General features: G+C 47.5%; 1 protein-coding gene across 4 annotated transcripts in view; it reads left to right on the forward strand.

The window, feature by feature from the left end:
- INO80 (INO80 complex ATPase subunit) overlaps positions 1-5,020 on the forward strand; it is a 134,614-nt gene extending 129,594 nt beyond the window's left edge. For all 4 annotated transcript variants that reach the window (XM_035259798.3, XM_035259801.3, XM_078334318.1 and 1 more), the window contains 2 exons: positions 180-395; positions 3,471-5,020. In XM_035259798.3, the coding sequence (XP_035115689.1) occupies positions 180-395; positions 3,471-3,685 (431 nt within the window). In that variant the 3' untranslated portion in view covers positions 3,686-5,020. The remainder of the gene's footprint in view (positions 1-179; positions 396-3,470) is intronic.
- The last annotated feature ends 9,212 nt before the right edge of the window (positions 5,021-14,232 follow it).

Below are 14,232 nucleotides of genomic sequence, written 5' to 3' on the forward strand. Positions count from 1 at the left end.
TGTTTAGAACTTCTCAGTACTCTGTGTGACTCAGTGGTCTAGCCATTATTAAGTGGAAACATAGAGGTCGGGTCCTAAAACAAACACCCTAAGAACCTGCTTTCCCTATCAGGAGAAGATTATGTTAACATCGTGGAGAGATTAATTTTTTTTTCCTTTTGACCCATTTGTTCCCACAGGAATCTCCATTCAGGAAATGCCAGCTGCAGGACGTGGTCACTCAGCCCGAAGCCGAGGCCGCCCCAAAGGTTCAGGAAGCACAGCCAAAGGAGCAGGGAAGGGCAGGAGCCGAAAGTCCACTGCAGGCAGCGCTGCTGCAATGGCAGGAGCCAAAGCTGGGGCTGCAGCAGCCTCTGCTGCTGCCTATGCTGCATACGGGTACAACGTGTCTAAAGGTACAGAAAACCCAGGTTGGCCGCAGGCTGTGTTCCGGTCAGGGACAGTGTAGAAATTGTCAGGTAGAACATGTAGGAAACCCCTAGGCTGTAAGCCTTTTTTTTTAATTTTTTTTTTTTTTGAGACAGAGTTTTGCTCTTGTTGCCCAGACTGGAGTGCAATGGCGCAATCTTGGCTCACTGCAACCTCTGCCTCCTAGGTTCATGTGATTCTCCTTCCTCAGCCTCCCAAGTAGCTGGGATTACAGGCGCCCGCCACCACGCCCGGCTAAGTTTTTGTATTTTTAGTAGAGACAGGATTTCACCATGTTGGCCAGGCTAGTTGCAAACTCCTGACCTCAGGTGATTCGCCCACCTCAGCCTCCCAAAGTGCTGGGATTACAGACCTGAGCCACCGCGCCTGGCAGGAGCCTTCTTTCTAAAGCCCCCATTGGGGATCTGCTTCTTTGTGATGAGCAGACGTGACTCACCCCTTGCCCTCCTGATGATGCAGGGCTGCCTTTGGATTAGAACTGGCTCTGAGAAGAGAGAACTGAGTTGTGAACTGTACTACTTTAAACATTCTGAATTTTTCTTGCTTTGGAGAAGTGAGTTGTTTTCTTCCTAGGCTTTTTTTTTTCTGAGAACCACATTTTGCTAATCCAAACTAACATAGTTATGTAATCCTAGCACTTTGGGAGGCTGAGGTGTGCAGATCACTTGAGGCCAGTAGTTTGAGACCAGCCTGGCCAACATGGTGAAACCCCATCTCTACCAAAAAACACAAAAAATTAGTTGGGCATGGCAGCATGAGTCTGTAGTCCTGGCTACTGGGGAGACTGAGGCATGAGAATTGACTGAACCCAGGAGGTGGAGGTTGTAGTGAGCCGAGATCACACCACTGCACTCCAGCCTGGGAGACAGAGTGAGACCCTGTCTCAAAAAATAAAAAATTTTAAAAAAGAAGTATTCCACATGGACCTTGCTCCTGAGTGTATAATAGAAATGAGAAGGGGAAGCTGTGCATGCAGTGTGCTTAACAGCAATACACAGCAATATACAGGTGAATGAGAAGAGAGGAAAGCAGTCACTGTGGTTGTAGGTCAGTAGGACAGGGAACCGTGGACCTGCTGATAAGTTGCCTGTCTGTATTCAAAAAGGAGAAGAATGAGGAAGGATTTGGACTGGTGATAGAGAGCTGGCAATGGCCAAGGCATATTGGGGGTCACTGAGTAGGCTAGTCGGGTTCCACTGAAGAGGAACATTGGGAGTCAGGTTGAAAACACATGGTGAAGCCTGCTGGGCAGGAGCTTAGCAGGTGTGTGACAAGGGGCTGCAGACAGTTTGACAAAGAAAGTGGCTGTTGTGACCGTGATATGTGAAGGATGATTGTAGCTATAGAGTACAGGACACAGCCACTTACAGACCTTTCTTCCCATTAAATACACAGACTTAGTATTAGCTCATAAGATTGTTGTAGCAAGTAAAGGCATACTTACATAGAAAGTGCTTGGAGTGTAGTAAGTGCTCAGTAGTTGTTAGTTTACTTGCCTTTTCTCCTACTGCAGGAATCTCAGCTTTCATTTATTGGTTCTTCCAGGAAACATGAAGTATGATAGCCTTGCACAGTGTTTAACCCTTTGCAAACTTACCACATCCTTGGAAAACAACAGTCATGCCAGTCATCAAGGCTGCCATGGCAGGGTCTCGCCCATGGCTGGGACATTGCATATACTCATCCAAGTTTCTCTTCAAACCTGCACTGAGCAGAGGGCAAGAGGGGTGAGGGAGACAGGGCAGGTAGAGCAACACAGGAAAAATCAGCAGTGCTTGGCAACTGGAAATGGAAATCAGTGAGAAGGTGTAGTTGAAAGTATCTACAGTTCCATTGCGGATGAGGAGAGAGACATGTCTGCCCACCAAGCACTTAAAATTCTTTTTTAAGAAAATAAAACCGGTACATATGAAATAATTAAAGAATCATATTAGACAATGTGTTATCATATGTAAGTGGATTTGGCTCATATAAACATTTGTGTGTGTGTGTGTGGTTGAGGCTTTACTTGGATCAGGTAGACCTAAGGCAGGGGCCGTGCTGCAGGAGCAAGGCCTGTAAACCGGTCAACGCTGCTCTTTCATGCAGCACTGGACAGCTCAGGGCTGAGCTCCACAGGTGAGGGGCTAGGCAGACCCCTCAAAGCAGACACAACCACTAACAGGAAGGAAGCTCAGGCTGGCTTTAGTACAGGGAAGGGTAATGTTGGGAGGTGGGTGTTCATGAAGGAAAGTGGGTAGCTGAGGCTTTAAAGGGCCTGCATGGGACAGGGGCTTAGGGGAAGTGAAGAAGGCCAATAAAGTCTCGTGGGTAAAGAAGGGAATCAACAGGAGAAAGGAACGAGGAGGCAGACGCTGGAGTGCAGAGTCCAGCTGCTCTCCACAGCCTGGGCAGCAGGCTGAGTATGCGCTCCTCATTCCCACCTCCTGGCCTTCAAGGAGGTTCACTGTTGTCCAGGGAGTCATCACTGAAGATGGGGGATTGGAGCTGTGTCCTTGGAGTGACACAGGGCTTGGAGAGCAGGGGGTGGCCATTGCCAGCGTAAGGAGAGCTGCATGAGCATAGACACAAGATAGAGAGTGGGCAGCCTTGTACCCTCTGGTTTACCTTATTGGAGAGTAGCAGGAGCACAAAATTGAGAAGGAAACATCTTATCACAACTGATGTCCCAAGAAAGAAGAAAAGAAAAACCTGTTTGTGGCTAGTAAGTTATAGCTCTCATCCTGTAACCTTGGTGTCCCAGATTGTAAAATGTGTGCTCTATCTAGAGTGTCAAGATGAACATTTTACTATCTATGGATGAAGTAACATGGAGAGGGCTGGATAGGTATCAATTTCTCTTAAAAATCCATCCCTCTTACTGAAAGGACAGTTGACAGGAAGAGCAAGCAAACAAGCCAAGAAGAAGTTAGCAAGGAGTGGCAGGGAGGAATTGCCCACCACTTCTCCTCCAGCTCAGATTCTGGTCCCCAAGACCACAGGCTCCACGGAAGCTGACATGGCACTGGTGCTTACGTTCTTGTCTCTCGCCATCCCCACAGGAATCTCCGCCAGCAGTCCTCTGCAGACATCCCTTGTCCGGCCTGCTGGCCTTGCTGACTTTGGACCTTCAAGCGCCTCTTCTCCTTTGAGTTCCCCTTTGAGCAAAGGAAACAATGTTCCTGGGACTCCCAAAAACCTCCACATGACCAGCAGCCTAGCCCCAGACTCTCTGGTTAGGAAACAGGGCAAAGGCAACCCCTCTGGAGGACGGTAACCATCTGGGCCCTCCAGCTTCCTTCAACCAAACCAGGGCTAGAGTCCTGACCTGCCAGTGATCTTTGGATGGCTTGCGCTGTGCAGCATCTTCCATCCCAAGTCAAAAGTGGAAATGTCCAGCAAGGGAAGGACAGGCCGGTGGATGGTGTGAGCACTTTTATCACCTGTGTCTCATCAGGAGCATCTGGGGTGCCTATAGAAGGAAGGCACGGGGCAGGGATCAGCCCCACTGCATCTCAAGTGAACTGTATAGCCAAGTCTTAAACCTCTCACGGGGCAAGCCTGACATAGACCCTCTTTAGATGCTCAGGCACACGGTTTCCATCCCCATTCCACTCTGGCTCTGATACATCCCCTGCCAAGTCTCCGCAGGTGCTGTGAAGAGCCTTCCATGGTGGAGATTTCTCTTATGATTGTGATTTCTCTTAGGGCTAGTAAGGGAGAAGATTGTGTACCTGGTGTCCACAGTCTTCAGGCAGCTCCCCAGGTCTCTGAACCCCATTTGCCAGAGTGTCATCATTGAAGAGAGCAGTGACTGTGAGAGATGATGGAGGCTGCTAAGCGTGACAGAGGAAGTGTATCCACAGGCAGTTGTGTTCCCAGCATTTCCTCCCCTGTCCTGCATGGTTCACACTAAGAGAACCTTCAGATCCTACCAGCAACAGTAGCACCTTCCACCCAGGAGACTCCCAGAAGCCAGTAAAGAGACCAGGAGCCACCTCAATCAGCAGGACAGCCTCACTGCCCCTCTTCCAGACTCCCCTTTGCCCGTCCTGAATGCACAGTCTCCCTACCCATGCCCTTTAGCCCCCTGCTTGGCTGTATGCACTGTCTGTATTGCACTGAGAGAGGAAGGGACAGCAGGAGTGAGGCGGAGGGAGGGGGCAGGCTCAGCACGGGCCTGGCCAGCCTGAGCTTGCTGCCCTCCAGCAGAGGCAGAAGGGCAGTGTTTGCATGGGAGATGTTTCTGCCTGCCCCCACCTGATGTCCCTGGTGGAGCAGGTACTTCCAGGCAGGCCAGCCTCTAATTTGCACACCTGAAAATCGCGGAATTGAGTTTAGATAGATTGATTTTTAAAACTTTTTTGGAGTAGGGGGTATAGGGGAATCATTTAATTTAAATCATTAAGATTCCCCTGCTCAAACCCAGACTCCTATGTACAGATGCTATTTAGAGGGAATCAGAAAAATGCCAAGCCTTTTTTCTCTTTGAATGTGCTGTCTATTTTTATAACTGAACTTGTACATATGTATAAAGAGAGACACATCTTCCTTTTACTAACTGGATAAAAAAAAATCTTAAATAAAATGGATTGAGATAATTTTATGTAAATTAAGGTGTCTGTGGTCTTTGCAGCTGCCTCTCCTTGGAGGCAAACTAGAGCCCTTGGTGAATGTGGCAGGATACAGGGAAAGCAGAACCCTCCTCTATGATCAGAGAGGATAGGGGTTAGTGGGACAAGAAGTGGACTGTGGGTGTTTCCTCAGTAGCAGAATTGATTGGGCTTAGGAATTTGCTTCTGGCCATCAGAAAGGAGGCTTGACCAAGTGTCTGGCAAGCAGCAGGCAGGGCCCTCGCCTCCAGGGGTGGGTTCTTTATGACTCAGGACCTATACCCCAGGACTTAGGTGTGGGCAGCTTGGCCTGAGTGCTATCAAGCAGTTGTACATAATGGTCATCTTAATAGTGACAGAGTAGTCAGGTGCTGTGGCTCATGCCTGTAATCACAGCACTTGGGGAGGCCGAGACGGGTGGATCACACGATATCGGGAGTTCCAAGACCAGCCTGACCAACATGGAGAAACCCCATCTCTACTAAAAATACAAAATGAGCTGGCCATGGTGGCACATGCCTGTAATCCCAGCTACTCAGGAGGTTGAGGCAGGAGAATTGCCTCAACCCAGGAGGCGGAGGTTGCGGTGCGCTAAGATCACGCCATTGCACTCCAGCCGGGGTAACAAGAGCGAAACTCCATCTCAAAAAAAAAAAAAAGTAAAACTCCATCTCAAAAAAAAATAGTGACGGTGTTCTCTAAGCTGTACTCAGAAGAATCACAAAAGAAAACGGCAAAATATATTCCTAAAGATCCCAAAAACATCCAGGCTATGAAAACTTAGCTTGCTGATAGTTGGGAAAAGAGCACTAGTTCCCAGTCTGACCTGGCAGCCAATCTTTCATTGGGCAAAAACGCTGATAGCCTCTTGTATTATACCTTTGAGCAGGGCTCGTGCTGTTCCCAAGTGTGCTGGCTGTGTGGCCTCTCTATCCTCGCCCATCCTGCATGCTGTTGGTCAGAGTGGGCTGCTCCTGGGCAGCTGACACTCACCACAGTCCGGGATCAGCCTTCATTTTGTTGATAACAAATAGCATTACTAGATACTCTTGGATCTTATTTATCTTGCTGGTGAACTTGACCAAGACTTCACACAGAATAAACCAACATCAGAACCAAGCAGCTCTGCCTTTACATGCTATGTAAAGATTTTTCCTAAGAAAAATGTAATTTGAAACCTGAATGGTCCTTTAAAGCAGCGCTTCTCCAATATTATTGTGCAAACAAATCACCTTGAGACCTTAAAATGCAGGTTCTGTTTCAGAAGGTCTGGGTTGAGGCTTGAGACTGCGTTTCTGACAAGATCCTAGGTGCTTGTCCTTGGGATGGCCATGCTGCTAATCCTTGGACTACACCTGGAATAGCAAGGCCCTAGGGCCTTCCAGCCCTGCCAAGCAGAAAAATATGTGCTTTATCTGCCCCGACCACAGCCAGGAAGTCCTGTGCATGAAATACTACTTTATTTTTGCTCTTACCAAACTTAATTCACCTGACAGAAAATGAAATTCTAGCATTTCCAGGAAAATTCAATCCCATATGTGTTTTCTTCATTTTTTTGTTTTGTTTCTTCATTTTAAAATTGTTCATAATTTTCTTCACCATCGGGTAGCACCTCTGTTGGGCATGTTGGGTATGAGAGAAGGCCTTTCATTTGCTACTATCCCTCTCCTGTGTGGCCTCCACAAAGATGCAACATGTCATTGAGATTCTGTGATCCCTGGACTGAGTGCTTCCTGTGCAGTGTGTCCTTTTATTGTGACCACCAGACTCCTGGGTCAGTCAGCTTTCTCAGCTAATTCCTGAGCCCCTCTTAAGGGGCATGGAGACCATTAGGCTGCTCTCCCACGCTTCTCTGAGACTACCAGAGAGTAGCAAAACCCTGCAGCTGGGGAAGCAGCTGTGTTTTATTGTAGGTACATAATTCAGCCATCCACATGGTGCATATTCAGGCCACTTAGATAGTAAGGGTCTGGGTGGAGAAGGCAAGTTGTGTTCTAGAGAAAGCAGAGACCACCGGCTGTCGTGAAATTGTGTGTCCAAGAACTAAGGAGGGCCACTTCCTCGTTGAGGGACCTTGAGGAAGCTGGGTGCCTCCCTTATCAGGCCTCTGGCCTCTTCCTGCAACCTCATTCCTTTCTTGCTTCAGGGGCTGGGACTTAGCTGGCTTCCCTTTCCTCTTCAAAACTGCCACCACCCACTCTCTCCAGTTCCCCCCCACCAAGCCCCCCATGGCTAGCTGCTGGGGGATGGGCTCCTGGTTGTTCCTAGCTACCGCCAGAAATGAGCATCTTGCTTTTCTTTTTTTTTTTAATTAGGGATTTTCTTGCTCATCAAAAGAAGGACACCAGGCAAAAACAATACTATACACGGAGAATTACAAAGCTTAAGAAATACTTCACAATTCTCAGAGTCCCTGCCTACAGTTCCTGGCACCTTCAGTGAGAGAAAAAAGAATTGCCGAGGGACAGGCTCCCTGACTCTTACCTCCTTCCTAGAGAGCTGAGTTCTTCCTTCCAGAAAGGCAGATGGAATGTGCATCTGTGAGTGCCCACAAGGGCTCTGCCTCTTCTCTCCTGCCCCTTGAGATGTATTTGTCGTGTCACCCAAAGCTGAAGAATGAATGTCTGGCCCAAGGGCTAGAGAGGCCCATCTGGGTCTGACTTGGACTAGGAATTGGGCTGCAACAGCCCCAGGGGAAGAAGGAAGGGATCACAAGGGTTCAAAGTTGCAGGAGGTAGGGAGTTTTCTAAGCTTGCCCAGCTGATAGCCCCCTAAAGCAGCTCTCTGGGAGAGAATGCTCAGCCTCAGCTCAGAATGTTCCACCCTCCTACCACCACCAGCACATCAACACAAACCCCACCCCCCAGCTGTTCCTGGCTCCCAGAGAAGAAGAAAGGACCTCCCCTCCCATTTCCCAGGTGAGATATCCCAGAAGACCCTTGCAGCTCCATGCCTTGCACTCTTGAAAAGATGGTGCCAGTTACCTGGGGATGTCTGAGCCGAGCAGTGGGGAGAGTTGAAGTCCAGTGGATGGTCATGTAGTTCAGTTTCAGCAGTCTTGGTTTGCCTTCAGCCCAGTGGAATTGGGAAGAGCAGCATAAACTCTTACCTCAAATTTTTCTGAATACCTAAGTCTTTCAGAGGGCTGACATTTTAACCTGATAGTTTAAGCATCAGAATTTGGCTTGGTTAGAACTCTCTTTAAAGGATACTATGTCACTGCATGGTTAAACAGAACATACTGAACGTATCTTAACCTTTCCTAAGGGCTTGGGGTCATGTGGGCATCTGGTGCTCTCAGGCCTGCTGAGAGGTGACTACTGTTTCCCCTATACTAAATCATGCCAATAGCTACACTGCCACAATTCTTTTTTTGTTGTTTTGTTTTGTGAGACAGGATTTTGCTCTGTCATCCAGGCTGGAGTGCAGTGATGCAATGACAGCTCACTGCAGTCTTGACCTCCCAGGCTCAAGGGATCCTACCTGCTCAGCTTCCCATAGTGCTGGGATTGAGGCGTCAGCCACCACACCCAGCCACCCTTAACAGGGTGCCTCCCTTATCAGGCCTCTGGCGTCTTAAGTTTTGAGTAGTTCTTAAGTTTTGAATAGTACCTGTGCCAGCTGTCTCAGCATTTTTGTAATTTTATGAGGTAGCTCCTCCCCTTAAAAAAAAAATCACTGGGCACGGTGGCTCATACCTGTAATCCCACCACTTTGGGAGGCCAAGGCAGGCCAATCATAAGGTCAGGAGATCAAGACCATCTTGGCCAACATGGTGAAACCCTGTCTCTACTAAAATACAAAAATTAGCTGGGTGTGGTGGTATACACCTGTAGTCCCAGCTACTCAGGAGTCTGAGACTGGAGAATTGCTTTAACCTGGGAGGCGGAGGCTTCAGTGAGCCGAGATCATCCCTAGGCTGGTCATCCCTAGGGAGTAATCGTGAGGTCCACTGGTTGGGTTATAAGACCCCTGACCAGTTAATATTGTTCATACTGGCTAGGGTAACTCACGATGCTGTAACAGAGACCCCAAAAAGCAACGGTTCAAATAAGATAAAAATTCTCATCTCTCACACGTAAGAGTTTGAATTTGGATCTACTCTACATGATCATTGAACATCCCAGATCTTTCTATCTTGTTTCTCTGCTATTTCCATGTTTTTGTCCTCGTCTGCATGGTGATTGCTGATTTATAGACCTGTCCTATGGGGCAGGACATGGTGGCTCGCACCTGTAATCCCAGCACTTTGGGAGGCTGAGGCAGGTAGATCACGAGGTCAGGAGTTCCAGACCAGCCTCGACAACATGGCGAAACCCTGAATCCACTAAAAATACAAAAATTGGCCAGGTGTGGTGGCTCACGCCTGTAATCCCAGCACTTTGGGAGGTCAAGGCAGGCGGATCACCTGAGGTCAGGAGTTTGAGACCAGCTTTGCCAACATGGTGAACCCCATCTCTACTAAATATACAAAAATTTGCTGGGCATGGTGGCTGATGCCTGTAATCCCAGCTACTTGGGAGGCTGAGGCAGGAGAATCACTTGAACCCGAAGGGTGGAGGTTGCAGTGAGCCAAGATTGCGTCACCGTGCTCCAGCGTGGGCAACAGAGCAAGACTCCATCAAAAAAAAAAAAAAAAAATGTCCTATTGGAGGGGAATATTGGAGAGGGGATTCACCTACTGTACTGTCTTAAGACTTAGACCCTCCACTCATAAACTGGGAGTAAAAAAAAAAAATAATAACAAAAGTAATTGCAAAAGAAGAGAACAGATTTGGATGGACAGCCAATAGTCCTAGACACAACACTCCAATGGAAAGTGGACAAAAACACCTATTAAAGATTTGTTTCACACTTTCTTTGTGCCAAGCACTGTACATAAATAGAAAATATACACACATGCAAATGGGTAATAGTCATGGGAAATGTTCAGCCGTATGAGGGCTCTACAGAGAGACAACCAATAGGATATAGATATATGAGAGGGGAATATATTGGGGGAATAGGCTTACATGATAATCCCACGATAGACTCTGCAAGGTGGAGAACCCAGAGAAGCTGGCAACATGGCTCAGCCCAGTTTGAAAGCCTTAGAATCAGGGAAGCCGGTGCAGTAACTCTCAATCTGATCCTGCAGACCTGAAAACCTAGGGAGCCTCTGGTGTAAGTCCCAGTGTCCAAAGCCCAGAGAACTCGGAGTCCTGATGTCCAGGGGCAGAAGAAGGGTGTCCCTGCTCTAGAAGAGAGGGATTTGCCTTTCCTCTGCTTTTTTGTTCTATGTGGGCCCCATACCTTAATCCAGTCAAGTTGACACCTAAAATTACCGTCACATCAACCTCATTAATAAACAAACACAAAATAAAATGAGATTCCTAGCATTTCCTGTCATGTTTGGTGAAATTTGTTTTCACATAACAATTGCCAGAGTTGGCTAAGCTATAAGAAGATGAAACATTGTAGTTTAAGCTTCAAGACTCGTGTGCATGCCCTCTGCATATGTGGCATGAAGCATGGCTCCAGCCGGCGGGGGACGGGGGGGGGGGGCTCTGTCTTGGAAGAGGTGGTCCTAGGGCTGTCCCTTTACCTCCAGTGACACCTGCCCCTGGTGGGCCTCATCCAGTGTCCAGACCTCAAAGTTGACCTCAAGGAGAATGATCTGAACACAATGCTGTTCCACCGTAACCCCAGCTTCATGGCCAATGAGCCCCCCAAGGATTGGCCCAGTGGGAGCTGAGGGCCGGGAGCAGTGAGGACCTGGCTGTCTGAACCACGCCTACAGAGATCAGCGAGTGAGGCTCAGCCTGGAAGAGCAACTGCGAGCAAGTTATAGAGGTGGCAATGGAAAATGTTCCCAAACTATCAATAAACATTTTATATCCATGTCCTAAAACACAGGACTATAATTTCTTCCTATTTATAGAAAGTGATATTATAATATCATCACTCAAAAAGGCAAAGAATGCGCAGCTCTTCCCAAGAACATAATAGCAAGTGATAAGGATACAGAGAAATTGGAGTCATTCATTGCTGGTGGGAACATAAAGTAGTGCAAGTACTTTGGAAACAGTTTGGCAATTCCTCAAAAAGTTAAACACATAGATACTAAGATGGTTAATTTTGTCTACTTGGTTGGCCACGTAGTATGCAGATATTTGGTCAAACATTCTGGGTGTGTCTGAGAGGATGTTCTTGGATGGGATTAACATTTACATCTGTGGGCTGAGTAAAGTGGATTTCCCTCCCTAATGCGGGCAGGCCTCATCCAATCATCTGAAGGCCTGAACAGAACAAAAAGGCTGTCCTTCCCCTAGTAAGAGAAATTCTTCCTACCTGACTGAAACTTGGCTTCTTCCTGCCTTTGGACTTGCACTGAAACAATGGTTGTTTCTGGATTTCAAGCCTGCTGGCCTCTGGACTAGAACTGCACCGTCAGCTCTCCTGGATCTCCAGCTCGCTCATTATGAGAAGTCTGTACTTCATATCTACATCCTGTTGGTTTTGTTTCTTTGGAGAACTCTAAGTTAGTTTGTCATGTGACCCAAGAATTCCACTCCTAGGTACATACCCAAGAGAAATGAATAAAGAGCCACACATAAACCTGTACACAGGCCAGGTACGGTGGCTCATGTCTGTAATCCTGGCACTCTGGGATACCGAGGTGGGTGGATCACCTGAGGTAAGGAGTTTGAGACCAGCCTGATCAACATGAGAAACCCTGTCTCTACTAAAAATACAAAAATTACCCAGGCATGGTTGTGGATGCCTATAATCCCAACAACTCTGGAGGCTGAAGCAGGAGAATCACTTGAACCCAGGAGGCGGAGATTGCATCGAGCTGAGATCCCACCACTGCACTCCATCCTAGGCGACAAAGCGAGACTCCATCTCAAAGACAAAGCACAGGTGCGGTGGCTCACGCCTATAATCCCAGCACTTTGGGAGGCCAAGGCAGGCGGATCACGGGGTCAGGAAATCTTGGCCAATATGGTGAAACCCCATCTCTACTAAAAATACAAAAATTAGCTAAGCTTGGTGGCCCACGCCTGTAGTCCCAGCTACTCGGGAGGCTGAGGCAGAAGAATTGCTTGAACCTGGGAGGCAGAGGTTTCAGGGAGCCGAGATCGGGCCACTGTACTCTAGACTTCCAGCCTGGCAACAGATCAAGATTCCTTCTCAAAAAAAAAACAAAAAAAAAAAAAAAAAAAAAGCATTCAGACGTAAATGACCACATCGTATGATTATGATTATGAAATGTCCAGAACAAAAAAAGGTATAGAAACAGAAAGCAGCCGGGCGCGGTGGCTCAAGCCTGTAATCCCAGCACTTTGGGAGGCCAAGGCGGGTGGATCACGAGGTCAAGAGATTGAGACCATCCTGGTCAACATGGTGAAACCCCGTCTCTACCAAAAATACAAAAAATTAGCTGGGTGTAGTGGCGTGTGCCTGTAATCCCAGCTACTCAGGAGGCTGAGGCAGGAGAATTGCCTGAACCCAGGAGGCGGAGGTTGTGGTGAGCCGAGATCGAGCCATTGCACTCCAGCCTGGGTAACGAGCGAAACTCCGTCTCAAAAAAAAAAAAAAAAAAAAAAGAAAAAGAAAGTATATTCATGGTTGCCTAGGGATGGGGGGGACTGAGTGGTATCAGCTAGGGCGAATAGGATTTCTTTTTGGTCTGATGAAAGAAAATGTCCTAAAATTGATGATGATGATGATGATGATAGCTGCATACTTCTGTGAATAGACAGTAAACGCCATTGAATCGTACACTTTAATGGGTAAATTGTATGGTAGAGTAATTTCATTTCAATAAAGTTGCTAAGAAAAAGAAAATGCAGCCAAGAATGTAGTGAAAAAGTAGGCTGAGCAACATGGAATGGCTCTTTCACCATATGACTAGTTTACTTACAAATATGGCAGTTTCATATGTTTCAACCTATTGATAATTAAAACCAATAACGTTATGATTTTTTGAGGCTTTTTTTTTTTTTTTGAGACAGAGTCTGTCTCTGTCACCCAGGTTGGAGTACAGTGGTATGATTAGGGCTCACTGCAGCCTCAATTTTCAGGGTTCAGGTGATCCTCCCACCTCAGCTCCCCAAATAGGTGGGACTACAGGTGTGCACCATTATGCCCAGCTAATATTTTTTTTTTAACTTTAGTAGAGACAGGGTCTCACTGTGTTGCCCAGGCTGGTCTCAACTCTCAAGCTCAAGCAATCATTCCACCTTGCCTTCCCAAAGTGCTGCAATTACAGGCTTGAGCCACCATGCCTGGTCAAGGTATCTTTAAATTTTCTATTATTCTAAATATTCACTATTATCCTTGTTTATTCTTTTTCTTAAAGAGGGCTTCCCCAAATTGCATAAGTTTTAGGCCTCAAACACCCAGATCCCAGAGTGGGAATGAGAAGAGATGGAACCTTGTGTGGGACAATTTGACAATGAGTATTCAGAATTTTTAAAACATCCATGCTGTTGATTCAGCCATTCTGTTTTCAGGGATCCCTACACAAGGATGCCGGAGGACAGAACCTCTCAACTTTAATGTGCAAACGGTCTCCTTGGACTCTTCTTAAAATGCAGGCTGATCCGATAGGTCTAGGAGTCATGTACAGTAAGTTCCCAGGCTGTCCAGTAAGTTCCCAGGTGATGAGGAGGCTGCTGGTCTACAGGCCTTCTCTGAGTAGTCAGAGGACATTCTTTGATTATCTCCTCAGCATTTCCCCCCATCTCCCTTCATCATGCAACAGCCACCCTCACATGTCTTGCCACAGTTGCCTGCTCACAGACAGACAGGGAACCCAGACCCAAGCTAGTCAGGGCTAGGGGCTAGGTTTCCTCCCTCATAACTAGATTTTTTTTTTTTTTTTTTTGCGACAGAGTTTTGCTCTTGTTGCCCAGGCTGGAGTACAATGGCACGATCTTGGCTCCCATAACTTCCACCTCCCGGGTTCAAGCAATTCCACTGCCTCAGCCTCCCGAGTAGCTGGGACTACAGGCATGAGCCACCGCGCCTGGCCAATTAATTTGTGAGCAGGGCTGTGGTGTTTTCTTTTCTTTTCTCTTTTTTGAGACAGAGTCTCACCCTGTTACCCAGTCTGGAGAGCAGTGGTGCGATCTTGGCTCACTGCATCCTCTGCCTCCAAGGTTCACGTGATTCTCCTGCCTCAGCCTCCCATGTAGCTGGGATTACAGGCGTGCGCCAGCACACC

The sequence above is a fragment of the Callithrix jacchus genome, chromosome 8, assembly GCF_049354715.1.
Source record: "Callithrix jacchus isolate 240 chromosome 8, calJac240_pri, whole genome shotgun sequence".
NCBI lineage: Eukaryota > Metazoa > Chordata > Mammalia > Primates > Cebidae > Callithrix > Callithrix jacchus.